General features: G+C 42.9%; 2 protein-coding genes across 4 annotated transcripts in view; one reads left to right on the top strand and one right to left on the bottom strand.

Annotated features, from left to right (window-relative positions):
- Positions 1 to 7,969, bottom strand: part of Acsl5 (acyl-CoA synthetase long-chain family member 5) — a 47,427-nt gene extending 39,458 nt beyond the window's left edge. For 2 of the 3 annotated variants that reach the window (XM_005387764.1, XM_005387763.1), the window contains exons 1-2: positions 7,874 to 7,969; positions 2,191 to 2,376 (exon numbers count right to left, since the gene is read on the bottom strand). The gene's annotated coding sequence lies outside the window, so the exon portion shown is untranslated. Of the gene's footprint in view, positions 1 to 18; positions 283 to 2,190; positions 2,377 to 7,873 lie in introns of those variants that run through there. The other variant, XM_005387762.2, reaches the window with a different exon arrangement.
- Positions 7,970 to 15,662: 7,693 nt separating this feature from the next.
- LOC102028451 (guanylate cyclase 2G-like) overlaps positions 15,663 to 20,191 on the top strand; it is a 42,273-nt gene continuing 37,744 nt past the window's right edge. The window contains exons 1-3 of the mRNA XM_013515734.1: positions 15,663 to 16,046; positions 17,149 to 17,497; positions 19,256 to 19,365. Coding sequence (XP_013371188.1) covers positions 15,663 to 16,046; positions 17,149 to 17,497; positions 19,256 to 19,365 — 843 coding nt within the window. The remainder of the gene's footprint in view (positions 16,047 to 17,148; positions 17,498 to 19,255; positions 19,366 to 20,191) is intronic.

The following is a 20,191-nucleotide window of genomic DNA, read 5'->3' as shown; positions in this document are numbered from 1 at the left end:
CCCTAGATGTTCCCTTACCCTGAGAGGGGGCCGAGTGCCTTGGTGTTTCCAGCGATCGGGGCTTTCTGGCGCCACGCTTTTCCTGACACACGAGTCCCTGTCCCTCTCTCCTCAGCCCTGGCTTCTCCAGGGACTAGGTGTCTTCAGGGTGTCCATGCGGGCAGACAGCCAGTCTGAGTGTCTCCACTTATGTCCCGCTCTAAGCTGTCCCGAGTCAGGCCATGGCCGGGCTTTCTAACGTGCTCGGGGACTTCACTTCCTGGTTTTTCTTTCACAACTGAAAGTGGAAGTATTGTGACCACGAGGAAAGAAGCTGCCCAAGCGCTCCTGGCTCCTTTTCAAAGCCTTTAACTCCAGCCCCTCAGGGCTGAAAACAAAAGCCAGTTTGCTTCAGTACAATCCACCCTGACCTCTTTGTCTGTCTGGCTGTAAACTAAGATGAGAAAGATCAAACCCAAACCCCATGAGGTACCTCTTGGACCACTAGTGTCACAGAAGTGGAGGAGGTGCCTTCCTTGCTAGATTCATAGGATACAAAAGTCTTATGAAGGTCCAGCTAGAGGGGTCTCTGCCCTCAGATTCATCTTGAGACCGTGTCATCCATTCTGTTCTCCAGGGAACCCCTCTCTCCCATCCTCAGAACTGCCTGCCTCCATCCCCGGAGCCAACAAAATAAACAACCAAGTCCAGCGTGACAGCAGCAGTGAGTCATTAAGCTAACATGCTTCATTTTCTGCTGACGTACCAACTTGGCCTCTCCCACCTCCAAATTTGTTAGGAATTCCTCTCTCTCTCTTCCCAGTATTGCCAGGATCTGTAGTGCTTTTAGTTAGTCCACCTAAGGTTCAGCTAAGGCTATGGCCTCAGCGGGATGCTGGGGTCTCAGCTCTCAGACTTACAGGCAGAAATAACTAACAGTTCTCCTGACCCTTCCCACCTCGCATCCCCACCTGCAAGCTCACAGACACTGGGGAGTTAAGCAGAACCTCCCCCAGCCTTGACCCAAGAAGGCTCACAGCAGTTCACTAACGCTATTTATTCTTCCTGTGCAGAGACGGTCCTTAAAGCCCCCAGCTGAAAGTCAGGGAAAGGTGCTGCAATCTTGGAGTACATGTGTACAGGCAGACCCTTGGCCTCCTTGGAGCCCCCTCTGGATATGGGAGAAAGGAGGGAGAGCCTGCTGACATTCCATCTGCGAGGACATCTCATGGCTGGAGGAATCCTTGGCTTTGCTCAGTTTCAGGAGCTCACCTCATCAGAAGTCACTTCCTCCCTGAAAGTGTACTGGATGGAGGGCAGAATAAATGTTAAGCCTGGGTCGTTCTAACACTGCAGGCTTTCTCCGGAGGCGGATTGTCTTTGCCAAGCAGAGTTAAAGGCTTAAAGCAGGTGGGAGAGGAGCCTTATTTTTATTTTAAATCAGTCTCCTCCAGAACTGAATGCTCAAGTTCAGAGAGGTCTGGGTCTTTCTAAAGTCTCATCAGAGGCACCTTTCTACCCAGTCCTACATACACAGAAGAGACACTCACAGTTTCTAAGAGTACAGGAAGGTTTTGATAATATGAGAGAATTCTGTGTTATGGAATGGGCTCTGGAGACAGGCTGATCAAAGGCTCAAACTAGGCATGCCGTTTCCTGACTGTGTAGCCCAGGCCATGCTGTTTGACAGCCCAGAGACAAACTATTCATCTATAATATCATGGTGGTATCATGGGAATGATACCACCTCCCTCACTGGAAGCAGCAAGCCAAGGAAGTAGCACATGTCATGTTCCTGGTATAGTCCCAGCCTTGAATAGAAGGATCTCTTTCTCCATCTCTCTTCCAAATGGGGGTCTCTGCCACTAACAGTTCGTAGATGACCCTTCTAACCCAACTGGGACAGAAATTTCAGAATGGAACCTTTAAAGGTTTTAAGTCCATTGTAGTACATTTAGCAGAATTAACATTTCCTTCCAATTCCTTCCCCTGTTAACACCCAGACAGCTCTCTTTCTTTGCTTCTACACAAGTCTGCAGAGTTTTGACAACATACAAGTTAGCCGCTACTCGGTCAAATGTAATTTTACATTATAAAAGTGCCTTCAACTGTGCATAGATGCACTTCATACCTTCTTCTCCAGGACCACCCCCATCCATTATATCTCATAGACGTATAAAATATAGGGCATTTGGGATTATTGTAGCTTACCTCTGAGGAATACCGTCAGGATCTGACCAGGAGCCTGGGTGCAGCTCCTCGCACAACTGGCTGTATCGGCTCAGCTCGGCATTCAGTCCCTCCTGCCTTTTCCACAGCTCCCAGGACTGGGCCACACCTTGATCCACTGTGCCCAGATCGGAGGGTGCTCAGCAAGCTCCTCTAGAAACTTTGAACCTGTTGCAATCGAAGTCCAAAGGTAGAAGTTACCTGTTCAAACACTCATAGTAACCTCTGACAGAAGTGCAGGATTTGGCAAAAGGTTAAAATAAGAGATTGTTGTGCAACAGACTTAAGGAAAAAAACAAACAAACAGCTTTTAGCTCTGAAAGCTAACATTTCACAAGACAAATCTTTTATAAAGCCTAGATTTCAGGAGGTGGGGAGGGATTGGATGGGCTTTGCATGTACATTTTTGGTGTAATCTTTCAGATGGAGATAGGTCTAGAAAAGAGGAGGAAAAAAGTACTCTTTGAGTTTAGGTTGAGAGAGAGAGAGAGAAGAGAGAGAGAGACAGAGAGAGACAGAGAGAGACAGAGAGAGACAGAGAGACAGAGAGACAGAGAGAGGGACAGAGAGCCACTCTAGTTGGCTCCAGCTGTAACATTAAGAATTGGATTTAGCAGAGGTCTGCATTGGGTGGGGGTGGCTTTCTAGTGGGACCATGTCCCCTCCAGAATGAAACTGTCTCCAAGCAATCTATATCAGACTGAAGTCTAGAGTGTAGAGGACAGACAAACCTGCGTGTGCTTTGATGAGGGTGCAGAACAGTGGGCGCAGTACATGGATCACTGTGGCCTGACAAGGCCCCTGAACATACAGAGTGGCTGTCCCTTCACAGCTCAGCCTGTTCTCAGTCCTCTTTCCATGAGGAAGTCACTAGTCACCATTTTTTGATTCCCATATCATTAAGACAGCAAGGCTTAAATGTAAACACACAAATACTGAGTGTGCTGGAAGATAAGACAGGTAAAATTTGAAGACAGAGGCACAGGTAAAGACTTTCTGAACAGAACCTTGGCTGCACCAGAAATAACATCAAGAATCAACAAATGGGATTACACCAAATTCTGTGTAAAGGAAACAACTGAGTAGAGAAACAATCTCCAGAAGGGGGAAAGAATTTTGCCTGCTACTTCTTGGACAAAGGACTGATATCCAGAATATGTGAAGAACTAAAAAAAATTACAACCCTCAAAAGATCCAATGAAAATGGGCAATTGAAGTGAATTGACACTTCCTCAAAGAAGAAATGCAGATGGCCGATTAATACATGAAAAAAATATTCAAAATCATTGGCCATTTGCAAAATACAAATTAAAACCCCACTGAGATCCCATCTCTAGAAAAAAATGGTTATCATCAAGAAATCAAATAATAACAGATGCTGGAGAGGCTACAGGGGAAAAAACACTTCTATATTGTTGGTGGGAAGGTAAACTAGGTAAACTAGTACAACTATTACCAATTAAAGGTAAACTAGTACAACTATTATGGAAATCAGTATGGAGAGTCTTCAAAACAGTAAAAATAGAAATTCCACTTGACCCAGCTATTCCTCTTCTAGGTATCTTCCCCAAAGAGTTAAAGACATCATATTACAGTAACACATATGTTTGTAGCAGTATAAATTATAATAGCTAAATCTCAGAAACAGCCTATATAGCTATCATTATCATTACTTATATCTGTTATTATCAGGTGAATGGTTAAAGAAAGTGTGGTATTTATATACAATGGAATACCACCATAAGCAAGGATAAATTGATTTGTTTGTAGGAAAATGGATTCATATGAGACCCTAATATTAAGTAAAATAAATCAGACAAGTGAGCTTAAATATTGCATGGTTTCTGTTATATGAGAATCTGCAAATATAAATAAAGAAAAAATAAAACAGATAATAGGAAAGAGGTAGATAGAACTTTTGCAAAAGTGAACGGGCCCAAGAAATGGAGGTAGGGGAGGCGAAAGGGGAATAGGGGATAAAAAACAAGATGTGCTATATACATATACTAACCTCCCATGAGGAATGCAATTGTGTGTATTGTAAGCATGTACAAATAAAAAAATTGAAAAAACCCCAAAGAAATGCAAAGTAAAGCAGCACTGAGGTTCTATTTTTCTCCAGAAAGAATGGCTATCATCAATAACTTCAAAAAACAAGGAATCCTGCCAAGTTTTGGGGGAAAAGGAACCTTTCTACATTGTTAATGGAAAGGTAAACTAGTACAGCCACTATGGAAATCAGTATGGAGAGTCTTCAAAACACTCAAATTAAAAATTCTTTTTATCCAGCTCTGTCTCTTCTGAGCATCTTTCTGGGACAGTTAAAAATATCATATTACAGTGATACACGTGTACCTACTTTTACAGCAGCACAACTCACAGTAGCTAAATCTTGAAGCAGCCTATAGGTCCATCAACCGATGCATGGATAAAGAAAATGTGGTGTATATATACCTACATAGTAGACTTCTATTCAGTCATAAAGTTATAAGGATAAATTTGAGTCATTTGTAGGAAAATGGATGTACTTTGAGATAATAATGCTAAGTGAAATACATTCAGACATAGAAACAATATCGTGTGTTTTCTTTTTATTATGTATGGCAAACATATATTAGTTAGAAAATTAAAAAGGAGCTAAAAATTATTCTTTTTGGGAAATGACCGCAGTGCATTACTAAATGGTGGGCAGAGATAAAGATGCCCTGCAAGCTGTGTGCAACCTGTGTTTTACAGGTGAGCCTTTTCGGGTGAAAGAAGTCACTTGAATCACATAACCAGGTAGATGGTAGTCAAGCCAGCTCCACAGGGCCCCACAGACAACAGCTGTCATTCCTGTGTCCCTCTCTAGTGCTGCCCCAACGGAGAGTACACATTTAACCTCCAGCAAATCTTCAACGCTTGAGCACTTTCTGTGCCGCAGGCCTGCAGAAATTTGAGGAAATGCTGCAGTAGATTTCTTCTTACTATATTTGTCAGGTGGTCAGTGTCAAAGTTAGAAGCCAGCACCACTTCCTGCTGAGTCCTGTGTAGAGCAGTGAGCTCGTTACCATAGAGGTCCTAGGCCAGGTTCTTACCAAGGTTGTAGGTTCATTGACTCTTGAACATTGCCTCTTCCAACAGAGTGCTAGCCCTTCCTTAATACTGGAGGAAAGGAGCTTCTAAAATGTAACTGAAGAGGGTACCATTCAGTAGGCACTGGGGACATGGATTAATGCTCAGTCTCGTTAAGTAGCAACTCACTGAACACCCTCTAATGCCACACTTGAGCCTGACCAATCCAATGGTTCCCAATTTCTGTAAGCATCACAATCCCTGGGAGAGCTTGTTACAACATGGTTTGCTGAGGCCATATTGAGTTCTGACTCAGTAGGGCTGCGTCAGAGAAACTTGCGGCCTGAGAATCTGAACTTCTAGCAGTGCTGAGAAGGTGGTATGGACACTGCTGTTCTGGTGACCCAACTGGAACCACAATGGTCATGTCATTGTTTCATACTGTCACTCTGCCTGAAATGGACCCAACTACTGAAATGTCAAAAGGAATAGTGTTTTAGGTATGTAGACCACACCATTAAGGGGACAACTCAACACAAAACAAACACCCTCTGTGTTCTAGAGGTTTTATTCAAAATCATCCAGCAGGCCAAGGCCCAGGGGGCACTTCCATTTCCTGTCCATTTCTCTTTTACATGGATGTAACTGTCCCATGGCATCACAAGTAGATAAACTAAGTGGGCTTAGTGTAGGTGAACGGTAGCACCACCCAGTCTAACAACCTACATTTCCTTCTTAAGGGTACCTGGGACTCCAATGGTAAAGGAGCTGGCTATGTGATGTGGTGAGGAAAGTCAGTTCAGAGCCCAGGTCTCCAGAGCTCTAGAAGGATGCACCATCTCTTAATAAGCCATTGTTTCCTCTGGAACATCTCTTAAAAACTCATGTATTGGATAAGGTTTCTTTGCAGCACCTTTTCTTCTTTCCTCCAACCCCACAGCTATATACATTTAGAAACTAATAACTGAAAAAATCTGGTTAGAGTTGATCATCCTACAGTCTCTAAAAAGTATAAACCTTAATTTCTTAGATTTAATTTTCATGGCTTTCTTGAGAAAAAGGTAAGAACTCTTGCTGTTAGGCTCTAATTAGGTCATTCACATGTGAGGGGCCTGAGGTTTGAGGTGTCTGACCAAAACCCTCAATTCCAGCTCACGTTCGCACATGGTGCTCTCATGGTTGGTGTACATATCCCTTCCTTTGTCTTTCCCTTTTCTTATGGACAAAGCGATCACACATTCATTATACAACAGTTCTAGAATACCGGAGGCTAACATTCTGGAGTTTTGTAACAGTCTGGAAACAGCCAAGATACCTCTTAGGACAGGTGCTGGCAGCTCTTCAGAAGCAGAGAACAGGTTTCTCCCAGGTTTTGAAAGCAGGGAAGGACAAACAATACATACAGACCAACTTCACAGAGCCCCGTTATGCATCTATGCAGCGCCTCTCAGTTTAGAAAACTCTTCCAGACTCCCTCCTGGGACAGCTGTGAGGTGTTAGCGTAGACAACACCTTCCCCCTATCCAAACCTTCCCATGATGGCAGCCAGGCCCCAAAGTAAGCATTTCATTTGACCCTCACCATCAACTGGATGGTAGCTAGAATTTGTGCAGATGAGAAGTGCAACTTAGGTTGTGTTAGCTCTTGGAAAACCTGTAATTTGGTCATAGGGCAATGGAGGGCAAGCTTAAATTTTTTTATAATTTCAGGCTATTTTTGAAAGCCAAGGGATTTGTAGCTTGTCCCTAAAAAGCAGTCCTTCTTCCTGGAGTGGAGCTGTGGCAGAGCAGGTGGGGGATGAGTCTGTCAGGGCACCAAGTACTATTTAAAGACTGGAGAGGATGGTTTCAGCTTCCAGACAGTACTGAAGCCAGTGAAGTCCTTGTAAAGGGAAACAAAATTTCTCCTTTTAAAAAGACCTTCCTGGGGCTGGGGATTTAGCTCAGCGGCAAAGCGCCTGCCTGGCAAGTGCAAGGTCGTGAGTTCGGTTCCTGGTACCGGAGAAAAACCAAAAAAAAAAAAATAAAAAGACCTTCCTCCTTACAATCTAGAAAATTCATCTTGAACCTCTAGGTTCCCTTCTTTAGATGAGTTCATTGGATTTAGATTATAGAATACCTGCAAAATGCGTCCCAGAAGCATTTTAGGTAAGAGCAAAGATGTGGTGCAGGATAAGAAAAAGAGAAAGCACAAGATATCTGCAGGAGCTGGGATGTGTGGGGTGTGGGGAACATCACTTTAAGAAGGCTCTTAGGCTGCCTATCACTGATTCAAGTCAGGTAGCATGGTCCAAAGGGAAAGAGGACCAGAGCCCTAAAATGGTAGGCTGAATCTACTCACTTAAACACAGTAAGGATAAACACAGTAAGGATGGATCAGAAAGGAAGTGAGGCAGCCCTCCCTCAAGTTAGCTGACTAGTAGGACAAAAATTGTGATGCCGGTAAGTGGGCAAAAATAAACTGGGATAGACTGACCTTTAGCTTCCCACATGGCAGAGCTGACTCTGAAGTTTATCCCTCTCTGAGATATGGAAAGGAAGGGGCAAAGTTCCTTAGCCTTTCCCTTAAGAAGGAAGGGTGCCATCATTGGCCATCAGAATTTCATACTTACCCTCTCCCTGGTTATCTGATATTTCAAAAAGCTAATGACACTCAAAGTGCAGCTTCCAGGGTAGCAGTCAAAGGTTCTCATGCCACATCCTCTTTGCAGGCCTTCTAGATGGTCACTATGGTGAACATAATGGAGCGCTTACAATATGACAGCAGCACCTTTGTCTGGAAGTTCTAAATTTAGCCTCAAAGCAAACCTATGCAGAGATTACTATTGCTCTTCAAAACAAGAGGTTAAGGAACTTTCCCGAGATACATAGTTAAGAGCTGACAGAATCTCAGGCTTCAATTTTGAGCTCAGAGAGTTTTGGGTCTAAAACCCGAGAACATATCCATCGTTAAACTCCGTCTACTCCATAACTTCCTTCCTAACGTTGTGTACTTGTATATGCATTTGTCTTGGGAATTTTCATGGGTTTCTTAAAAAAAAAAAACCATAAGAACCCTTGATCTAGGGAAGCAGGACCCAATACCAGCCATTGGGCCTGATACTGAAGGTAGAAAAATAGCAACCTCCCTACTCCTTTGAAGGGCCTCCATCAGCCTGGACATTCTTCCTGACACTGAGCTCATTTCCTGAATGAAACCTTGCTTTATTGACTGGAGGGGCCCATGAACCACATGGTTTAGTTGAGAAGTCTTCTCCCCACCCTCAGTGCCTGAGTACCCACAGCACCATTTGGGGTCCCTCTGTGAACTCTGTACCAATGGAGTTTCATTGAGCACAAGAGAGAAGCTGACTGCACTGCTCCACACCTGTAGGTGCTTGTTTCTTTCAGTTTCAGTCATTGACAGCAATAGCTTGGGAACGCACGTTCTTGAGGCCACTTGCTCATTCTTTGTGGGAAGGAAGTGTTAGCCAAGCACAGGCACTTGACTGACAAGAACGGTGTTTGCACGGATTGCAGTAAAAAACTTACTCCAACCCCAACTACCCACCTCCGATTCCCCAAACCACATACATGAAGCAAATTGCCCTCCCTCACCCTAACAGGGGGCCCTGATAGGCAGCCATTTGTGGGATTTATTGAATCACATAAATACTATAATTCTCACTGTCATGGAGTGAACAAGATTGGAACATGGGGACATAGGCAACTTGTTCCTTTTTCTGCAAGAGCTTCTGAAGGGCATTAAGAATTAGATGGGCATGCAACAATCCCACTTCTGGGTACATATCCAAAGGAAATGAAGCGAGTATGTTGAAGAGACATCTGCATTTCTATACATGTGGTGTTGTTACTCACAATATACAAGTATAGAGTCAACTTAAATGTCCATACATAAAGTGTGGTATATATGCACAATGGACTACTATGAAGATATAGAGAGACTTAAGAGTATAAGAATAAAATCCTGTCATTTCAACAACATAAATGAAACTGAAGAACATTATGTTAAGTGAAATAAGCCAAGTATGGAAAGACAAATACCACATGTTCTCATTCATGTGTGGAAGCTAAATAAATTAATCAGTCTCATGGGATTACAGAGTAAAATGCTGGGCTGAGAGGGGGGTGGAGGATGGGAGATGATAGCCAAAGGATCTATAATTACAGTTAAGCAGGAAGAATAAATTCACTAAATCAGTTGTGTAGCATGGTGGCTGTAGCCGATAATCATATATTGTATTATTGAAAAATGCAGAGTGTAAATGTTGTGCTCTCATCACAAAAGTGATAACTATGTGAGGAAAGCCATTTGTTAATTAGCTGGCTTCAACTACTCCACAGTGTATAGGTACTGCAAAACATAAATTTTATCTGTGTAGTTTTAAAAATCAGAAGCAAAGTATAAAGTCTCTGAGAGGTGTTAACTTCCAAATTCCCCAAACTTTTAACAACTCATAGGAGACACTGCTGTTTTCTCAACAGCAAGTTGAGAAAGCATTGAGAGTGAAGATTTAGATTCTGTGCTATAACCACTACCTGTATATGACTCCGGAGCACTTGAAATGAGGTAAGTTTGAATTGAGATGCATTTAATTACAAAATACACACCCAATTTTGGAGAGTTAGTATAAAGACAATGACTTAAAATTTCAATTTAAAAATATCAAAATGATAATATTTAGGAATGATACTATTTAGGATATTAGATAGGTAATACCAGTGCTTTAACTCTTTTAAACGTGTTTTCTACAAAGTTTCAAATGACCTATGTGTCTATACCAGTGGTGGTGAACCTATGGCATACACGCCACAGTGGGCTATTTGTGTCTTCTCTGGAAGGTTCCCTGTCACTGGTCTATATGATTTAGAAGCCAAAAGTTCTTCGACTTAATGCCCGTAGAACATAAGCACAAGGTAGCGCTACTCAGTGGACAAACAAACCTATTGCACCTGCTGCAGGGACTTGGATTTTTTTGCTCTTCCCAGTGACTAACCAGAGCTTCGGCATCCCATTGACGGTTTGACAGCTATTTGCAGGTGCACGTGTACATTAGAACCTATACATCCAGGCATCTTCAGAAACTTGTATCAGAGATGTCTTTTACCCATTCCTCTGGATTCCATATCAACCGTAATTGGTTCCTTCGGCTGATCACAGCACCCACCCAACAGTCTGTATTCTTCTTGACGGCAATAGTAGCTCCTTGCAACACCATGCTGTATGTCATATGTCTCCATTTAAACCTCATACAGGTCATTAGGGCGATAACAAACGAACAGACAGAGGTTCAGACAATATGTAACTTGTGCAAACCAGCTTAAGTCTCATTGCAAAACTGATGCTGATAAGCATTCTTCAGTACACCTCCTACAGGACAGTAGTGGCGAGAAGCCATTGATTGTGGGTCAGAAGCAGGAACACCAGTACCCTGAGTGGATGCCAAGACCTCTCTTCTCCCGAATCCTTTACATATATCATCCTTTGTTTTGCAGCCTTGGTTCCCTGGTCTCACAGCTTAGGGAGAGTCATCCTGAGTGCCTGCCTGGAAAACTAGTCGGGAGCCTTTAACAAGAGCAGAGGAAATTCCAGGAAGTGGGAGGGCTTTGGTGTCTCCAGACAAGACGATGAAGAGGGTAGTGGAGCCAGAAGGGACATCCTGCCTGATGCTAGATGGCTGTACACCAGAGAGAAGGGCCAGACGCCAAGCCTGGTGACACACAGGTCACAGACTGGTGCAGATGGAGAAACATTCTCATGGTTCAAAATCATATCATCAGCAGAGAAAGATGTATTAAGATATGTTCTGTTCACCCAGTGTACGGGACATTATGACAACAAAGGATTCTTAGAAAACCTAAATTTGTGTGGGAAGTGGCTTGGAATTAATAATATCACTGCTAACCATTAAGTGTCACTGAATACTGATCACTGGAGCAGGCATCTTTCCCTCCTTCCTGCTGTCTTCTGAGAGATTTTATGGTGAAAGGGTAGAACAGTAATCTGGGGGATAGTGTCAGAGACTAAGAAGTAAATATTCAGAAATCTGGCATTTAGTCAAGGCCAATCTGCTAAATTTCAGATTCTATTAGTGGCTGGGAGAAAACTTGATTATTAAAAGTATTAAAAGTATAAAACTTGACTAGAAGCACCAGCTTTTCCAAAGTACCCACTCAGGTATTAAAGACTCATTCGTTGTGGAAACAAGTCTGAACAGTGCAGAGTAAATATCAGACAGTTGAGGGGCACAGAGGCAGGTAGAGCCCGCAGGAGGGAGGGGATCTCTTCCTCTTGTACAATTCCTATTAGAAACAAGACCAGACTGTTCTTATCTGTCAGCCAGGGCAGTATCTTGACCTCAGCCTTCCAGAAGTAGTGTGGGCATGCATGATTATCTAAAGGAGTGGCTTGGAATTCTCAGGAATTTGCTTTGCTGCAGACCTAACATACAAGATATCCACGTTCAGTGCTGACTCCACTTTCCTCAGCTCCTCAAACCTTGGCTGAATAGAAGCCCCAAATTCAATGGTTAGGTACAATGTTAACCTTATGGGGAAATTTGATTCAGTTCTTGTCCAACCTGGTTTGCAACCAGAATCATGGAAAGAATTCAGTTCACGAGCCAAGGTACCACTGTACCTTCAAGAATGTTCCCTTTAAGAGCTGGGCATGGTGGTGCATGCGTATAATCCCAGCACTTGGGAGGCTGAGCCAGCAGGATCTTTGCAAGTTCAAGGTCAGCTTGGGCTACAAGGTGAGTTCAAGACCAGCCTGAACTGCATAGTGAGACCCTATCTCAAAAAAAAAAAAAAAAAAAAAGAAGAATGTTCCCTTTAAAAACTTGTAAGCCAGATCTGTAAACCAGAAGGACACCCAGTAATATTCAGGAATCCACCAGAGCCTTGGGCTCTTAGGAGTAAGATCTGAGATCCCTGTCTTCTGCCATTTCTCCACTTCACGGATATGGGAATGGAGGCTTGTACAGTCTTGTTGGTTCAGGGAAGCCGGAAGTTGATGCGTTTTCCCGGAACACACCAGGAGATGGGAGTGTGTACCTCTTGCTTTTACCTCTCTTGCAGGTTGTTACAGACTTGTCTGTTATATCTCACCTCATTCCAAGTAGGCGAAAAAACTTTTTTCGGCCTTTCACCTTCTTAGAAAAGTTATAGCTGACACATTCCACGCTGCCACTTATTTCTAGGCCTGAGTAGGCCACTGATTTACAAATTGGAGCCAGGAAAGGGATAAGCAGGAGTCCAGCTATGAAGATGCTGGAGCTTTTATTAAAGCCCCACCATCCTGGTTACAGCTAATCAGTACTAATCTCCAGTGCTGAATGGCTGGCTCTGTCTTCTATATGGCCCAGGCTGATCGGCATTGAGGAAACCATAAATTGGGCAGACCCCTCTCCCCGCAAGTGTCTCTGCAGGCAGTAAAGGGGAATAAAGTAGTTAGGAATCAATGATCCATCCTGACATAGGGAGCAGGCTCTGAACCTCTGCTGGGAAGGCTCAGACCACTTTTTTTCAAGGGGATCATCTGGTGAAGTAACACAGCCTCTACCATGAACCACTGTAGTATTGGTAGCTTGTAGGCAGAAGAACTTTCTAGAAGGAGGTGGACCGGAGAAGTGAAGAACAGCAAGCCATCTCAGCAGCTACAGTCCTCATGACACCCCCTAGCCTGATTTTAATCTCAGGCCTTTTCAATCCACCAGATGAAGCAAATCAGAGAAAAAGTTTTCCAGCTGGGCATAGCCATTACTTGGACAGCTGTGTCTCTGTTTCTCTGTCCCTGTGAGGGCAAAGGGGAAATAGCTAAGCTCAATGGAGCATAATCAGGGCCTACAGAGGAAAACCAAGGGTCCAGAAGTATGAAAGCCCCAGGGAGTGTGGCTTGCTCCTTACCTGCCCAATTAAGCCTTAGTTAAGGAACTGAATTTAATGCCCTGTGATTTTACTTCACAAGTCTATAGGGTTTATTTTTTAATTAAAACATCACTCCTTCCTTATTGAAAATGTTAAGGCAAAACAATATAAAACAAAATAAGCAAAGCAAGGGAAAACACTAACCATAACTTCCATTCCCTAAAATATCATTTTTGAGGTTGAGGATTTAGCTCAGTGGTACAGGGTTTGTCTAGCAAACATGAAGCCTTGGGTTCAGCCCTTGTACCAAATTTTTTGAAAAATCATTTTTAATGATTGTTAGATTGAATGATTATAGGGTCACATTTATCCAGGCCCCTAAAAGATTTCTGTCTAGTTTTTCACCTTTGGAAATAAAACTGGGATTAAATCTGTTATCATCTTATTCATTTAGAATCAGCCCTCAAAATTGGAATTTCTGAGTCAAAGATGCACGTATTCTTAAGGTTTGTGGAATGTTATTGAAAAACTGAAAAACTGCTACAAATAAAACTGCCGCTAGCAGTGTAAATCTGTTTCTTAAATGTCCACTAACAGCAGACACCATTGGTATTACCTTCTGATTTTGGCTATACTCATTTGTAAACACTTTAGAGCACAAAATATTTATGATTATATTTATGATTAGTATAAATTTGTATGCATATACAAATAAATTTGTATGCTTGTCCAACACTGTGCTGGATATGAGCCTCCAAAGATAGATATGCAGTTACTTGGCCTCAAAGATTCTCAGAGAAAGTCAATCCAAATGCGCAAAGAATCAAGGTATGCATAGTGGAAATACATGTGTAATAGTATAGTTACCAGCATTATAATTTTGAGATAATGGTTTGTGTAATGACATATCCGTTCACAGCTCTCTTTTAACAAGGTTAAATCTGAGCAGTTCCTACAAATGCTGTATGAGGTGGTGTGCTAATAATGTAATCTTGCAGTAGTTTTGCAATATCATTCTGAGAAGGATATATTATGCTTATTGTAAAATTGAGGAAACAGAGGCAGAGATTTAACTGACTCATCCAAAACTACATAGTATCATCGATATACATCTAAGCCAAAAAATATCCATTGAATTCTGTATCAGAGCAAGGAAGCTTTCTGCTCAGAATTTTGCAAGTTGACTAATGTAGGGAAGCTGTAGCTCAGTGACGAAGCAGTTATGTTGAATCTGACTTGGAGGAAAGTAAGCTCCATGCTCCACCAATTTAGAGATGTCCCTCTGAGATAGACCAGAACGAAGGGCCTTTAGTTCTATTTGAGAGGCTCATTACTGAAGGAAAACAAAGAGACAGCAGCTATTGGCTATTCTTTCCCTCTCACTTTAGACTGTCAGGGTTTCTCAAAATTAGTTGATTTAGGGATATATGAAGACAGATTCAAAGCAGATTCCCAGAGCTATCTCAAAATGTTCTAGTTCAGAAGGCCTTTAAATCTACATTTCTAACACCGGAGAGACTGCTATAGACCAAGCCTTGAGAATCACAGAAAATATGCCATGCCAAAATGCCTAATCCTGAGATGAATGTCATATGCCAGCCCCTAGTTTCTAGACAAATCCATAAGAAGGTCCGTGACAGATGAGAGTTCAGCCCTGTAGACTATATCTGGCTTGCAAGTAGGCCTTTCATGCTTGGGGATAGCATTGGCTTCCCCACAGTGCCACCATCCCTGTGACCCATCAGACTATGAAGAGCTGTTCTTGATTCACGTAGGTGGAATATTACTATTCATCTGTGAGTAGCCAGTCCATGGTGTCCAAAACCCCGGCAAGGGAAATAGACCATGCTTGGTTATGAGTAAATCTTTTCACAGTCATTATCACACTATCTAGGAAAAGCTCCTATAAAGTAGATTCAATAAATCATAATAATTGTCATTATCACCATGATGTTCTTCATCACTATTAACTATCATCATCATTATCATCATCATCACCACCACTAAATCATCAATGGAATGGCTCTTTGAGCAGACATTTCACCAAGGTCTAACTTGCATGATCTCTTTTAATCCTCAACTTATCACTTTAGGGAAGACTTCCTTATGGTTTATCTCCATTTTTACAGAGGGGAAGTACTATATCCTAGGTTGCACAAGTAACATTTGATACAGTCGAAATTCTAGCCCAGGCCACCTGACAACATTTGAGTGGCTCCCATGACCCTTACTTAATGGGTGAGAGAGGGGTCAGAGTGACTCACCCAGGAACACAATGGTTGTGAATGGAGTCACTGGATCAATAACCAGGGCCTTGATGACTCCCTGTACTGCCTCTTTCTGAAAATCTGCTGCTTCTGGATCATGTTAGGACAAACTCCGGAAGAAAGACTTTCAGTTAATTAGGGGCACTGAATAGAAAGCAAGTTGTGGTCCTCAGGGAACTGTTCACTATCCTATAAGTTCCTGGCAAGAGTAGTCAGGAGGCTGAGCTTCTCACTGTTATGCAGTGCCTTGTGTTAGATGCCATCCATGGCTCCCAGGATAGGTCCCAAGGCTTCTCTAGAAGCAAGGCTTTGTTGGGGGACTGAATGTCATGTAGACCACATGACACTAGTGTTGATGCTGTTTGCCTCTATGCTGGTGACTTGCCTTGAAGCAGCTAAACTTACTGTGGGCTTCCATGCCCCCTGGAACATCTCCTACCCATTCAGTGTGCAGAAACTCGGGGCAGGCCTCCAGATTGCCATGGACAAGGTCAACGCAAAGCCAATGGGGCTTGGAAACTTCAGCTGGGAGTTCACTTCTACCAACTCATCCTGCAGCGCCAAGGAGTCTCTTGCTGTTTTCATCAACCAGGTGCAGAAAGAACAGATTTCTGCCCTGTTTGGACCAGCGTGCCCAGAAGCAGCCAAGGTAGAGTACCTAGCCTTCTAAAAAAGATTGGCAGAGTTTCCATTGGAAGAGATGGTCTTGAACTTGATAGCACAGATCTGAATAATCTTTTGACAAAGATCACATTGTTGTAACAATAACTATGTAAGTCTTGGGTACCATTTTTTAGATGAAGTTATACCATGTAGTTAGAACAGATAACATTCTCTTTAAAGAAAGCTTTTCAAATAAAAAGCAGTTCGTTCATGGCCCCTCTTCCTTCTCTGGTTGATGGGAAATGAGTGCTTTGTATTTGGTCAGTGAGATGAAGCTTGTTGCTGTCCTCAGGTATCATGTCTTCTGCGAGATGTTGATGCAAATGGGGACCAGGTAGGAGCTTCACAGGTCTCCCTGCTCAAACACTGCAGATTATCATTAATTGGTGCTGTAAAACTAGGTTCACTTTTGCATTTTAATCTGAATCTTGGTCTCTTTTAGAATTCACTCTTTGGCATATTTCTGGCTGTCCAAAGCCTACTTTTTCTTCAAAGTCAACCTTGAGTGTCATGGCACCCTGCCCTCCATACCCCTAATTTCTCAATTATGAGTAATTTGTTCATTCTCTAGATTCCTATAAGTATATTCTATAGATTCTGCAGGTTATGTTTAATTCTATTACTCTTTTCATATATCTAAGTTCCTTGTAGGCCATAAGCTTCTTTAAGAACAAGGTTTGCAAAGTTCCTCGTAAAGTACGAGGCTAATGAAAAATGTGTATCACTGGAATTCCAACACTGCTGTGTTGTTCCTCAGCTATGTAACTTACATCTTCATGTCTCCATGTTTTCATTTTTAAAGTGAGACTGATGATAATAGAAATGATATAAAAGTCGCAATAGATAGGTTCTTAGTAGAGTGCTTAGCATAGAGCAAGCACTCGGCAAATCCTTGCCTTTGTTATCCTTGTCCTCTGCAGTCTTGCTTCTGCAAATTAGACTCGACACTTTATCATCAACATTCCATAAAAGAAGGTCCAGTGTGATCCAAGATTTACTGAGTCCCAGGTCGTGCTGATACTTTATACTGTGGTTTGAGTGTAGCATAAATTTCGTTATGCGAAGATGTACTTTCCATTACTTTCAAGGTTATTGGCTTGTTGGCCTCTGAGTGGAACATCCCCATGTTTGACTTTGTTGGACAAATGGCGATACTGGAAAACCATTACTTGTACGACACCTGTGTGACACTTGTGCCACCCAAGCAGGAAATTGGTGATGTGCTCCAGAAAAGTCTCCAATACCTGGGCTGGAGACACATTGGCATGTTTGGAAGCTACTCTGGGGCTTCATCTTGGGATGAATTGGATGAGCTGTGGAGGGTTGTAGAGGAAGAACTTCAGTCGCATTTCATCATCACTGCCAGCATGAGATACACCAGCCATGACCCAGCCCTCCTCCAGGAGGGCCTCAGAAACATGTCATCACTGGCCAGGGGTAAGTGGCACAGCTTTCCATGGCTCATGTTTGGAGAGAGAATAGGACAAGCAGATGTTTGAAAAAAGAAAACCAAGAACTCTTAATTTTTCTACGAGTATAAAATCCAATAGAAACAGAGTATAAAATTAATAGGTAAAAGCAATTTCCTAATTTGCTTGATATCACCTATTGTTTTTGGGGCTGCCATAAAATCTAAAGTGAAATGTCAGGTGCTATAATGTCACGATGCAGAAAATAGCTCTAGAAGCACATTCCACGGGGCCAGGTCCTGGCCTTTGGTAGCTGTTCAGAGCATGGGCTCTGGAGACAGACCCACTTGGGTTTGATTTCAGCCTCTGACACTTGCCAGCTGTGTGCTCTTGGCCCAACACTTTAACCTCTTTATGCCTGAGATACCTTATCTCGTCCTAGCTCCTTCATATAAAGGTGAGGATTAAGTAGGGTCATGCATGGAAAGTGCCCGGCCTGCGTGGACAAGCAACTTGTCAACAGATGGCAGCGATTGTTTCCATGGTGGTGCTGCTTAGAGGGCTGTCTTTCTTAGTCACTGACTCTGTTCTTCAAATAAACTAAGCTCTTTATGGCCCCCAGGACTCTAAGACTTGCCAATTACTCATCTCATAGAGTGTCATCCACAGCCACACCCCACCAGCACTCCCCTGTTCTCCAGATGCACTTTCTCTATTTGATGTGGGGTTGTCTCCTTCCCGCTTTAGAACACAGCATCCTTTCCTCCCTTGCTGCCAGGAGAGCCTTAAATGAGTGCTTTAGCCTTTCTGCTTGTGTACCGCTTGTCTGTCTGTGACTCCCCAGGCCTTCCTGCCTTGCTCCTGCTGTAGCCTCTCACAGGGCCTAACACATGGTTGGCATTTAGATAGATTATCATTTTTACCTAATCTAAAAAAAATCATGATTTCAATTGTACGTCCTCAAAGTGAATGTTGTGACTGAATGACAGAGTGATGCCATGGCTACTTCTCTGGGGCCCATGCCAGCTCAGAAAGTAGGAATGTCTTGATATGAGATTCTACATGATCCCCTCCTGACTGATGCACAGATGATGAATCACAAACCAGGCCTACTTTCTAGCTTTTTAAAATTTATTTGTATTTCTGCATGCTTGCAGTACATGATGTTTACATTGCTTGCATGGAGTTGCTACATGTACACAGCAGATCTTAATTCCGTTTCTCATTCCCTTTCCCTCCCCCACATCCTCCCTGCATCTCTTGATCCTCTTCCCATTCAAGGAAGACCTATCTCATTATTTTTGAGGAGTTAAATGAAAGAAAATAATGCACAGAAATGATCTCAAAATTTTTAGACATGTGCATTGTGGCAGGGGGCAGGGGCTGCCATAAAATCTTCAATTTCTATAGGGCAAAAGTGGCCAGTTTGTGCATTGTGGACTTGGTTTAAGAAATAAATACTCTGGGGGTGGTTTAGACATTTCTATTTCTTGTCTTTTTGAGACAGTGTCTAGCTATGCAGTTCAGGCAGGCCTTGAGCTCACTTTGTAGCCCAGGCTGGTTCTCAAACTCTCAACGATCCTCCTGCCTCAGCCTCCCGAGTGCTGAGATTACAGGTGCGCTGGCTTGACATTGCTATTTTGACATTGCTATTTCTTGAGGCATGTTCATAAAAAGCAAAGGTTTGTGCCTTGTTTGGAGTGACTTTAGGCTAGGCTTTAAAAAGAGAGACAGTATGCATACATGCAAGCATGTATAACTGGCTGGCTTTTTCTCTCTCTTATAGTTATCATCTTAATCTGCAGCTCAGAGGATGCAAAGATTATTCTGCTGGCTGCAGAGAACCTGGGACTCAACACTGGAGAATTTGTCTTCATCATTTTGCAGCAGCTGGAGGTGGGTGCTCAGTGGCTCTGGTAAAAAAGGTGATGAGTGTGGAGTACTTGTCAGGTACCAGGATGGATGAGTTCACTAGATATGCATGGCAAACCTCAGAGGTAGGCATGTCTGAATCTTCTTCTTAAAATCAGGAGAATAGCACCAAACTGAAGGAATGTACCCAGAATTCCTTTGCACAGTCAGTGAGAGGCTGGGTCAGGTCTCCAATGAGATCAACAGTCTCTAGAGACTATATTCTGCACTCTAGTTCAGCAGAGTCCAGCTGAGGAACAGCTATCATTTCTGAAAGTGGATGACATCTTCCCATAGGACTCTCAAACTCAAGTGGCTCTCACTTTTCTTCCCCAGCCACTTCTGTGTCCCTGCTAAGTAAAGCCCTAACAAAGGCCTGGAGAGAGTAACATACCGCCCCAAGGAGGCAATGTGCTAGTCACTTTTGTTGCTGGGACAAAATACTCAACATTCATAACTTAAAGGAGAGATTTATGTTGGGTCACGGTTTCAGAGGATTCAGTCAATGGTTGCTTGACTCTGAGGCCAAAACAGCATGGCAGAAAGGCATGGTGGACAAAAGCTGCTCATCTCATGGCAGTCAGGGAGGCAGAGAGAGACAGAATGAGAGAAAGGGAGAGAAAGGTGGGGCTGGGGATGTAACTCAGTGGCACAGCACCTGCCTAGCAAGCACAAGGTCCTGAGTTTGATTCCCAGTACCCCCACCAAAAAAAATGGAAAGAGAGAGGAAGAAGAAGAAGTATGAGAAGGAAGAGGACAGGAACAAGAATATAACTTTCCAGGTCATGGTCAGTGACCTACTCCTCCAAAT

This window comes from Chinchilla lanigera, unplaced genomic scaffold (genome assembly GCF_000276665.1).
Source record: "Chinchilla lanigera isolate Chin_1 unplaced genomic scaffold, ChiLan1.0 scaffold00030, whole genome shotgun sequence".
Taxonomy (NCBI): domain Eukaryota; kingdom Metazoa; phylum Chordata; class Mammalia; order Rodentia; family Chinchillidae; genus Chinchilla; species Chinchilla lanigera.
This window is presented reverse-complemented; position numbering and strand designations above follow the sequence as displayed.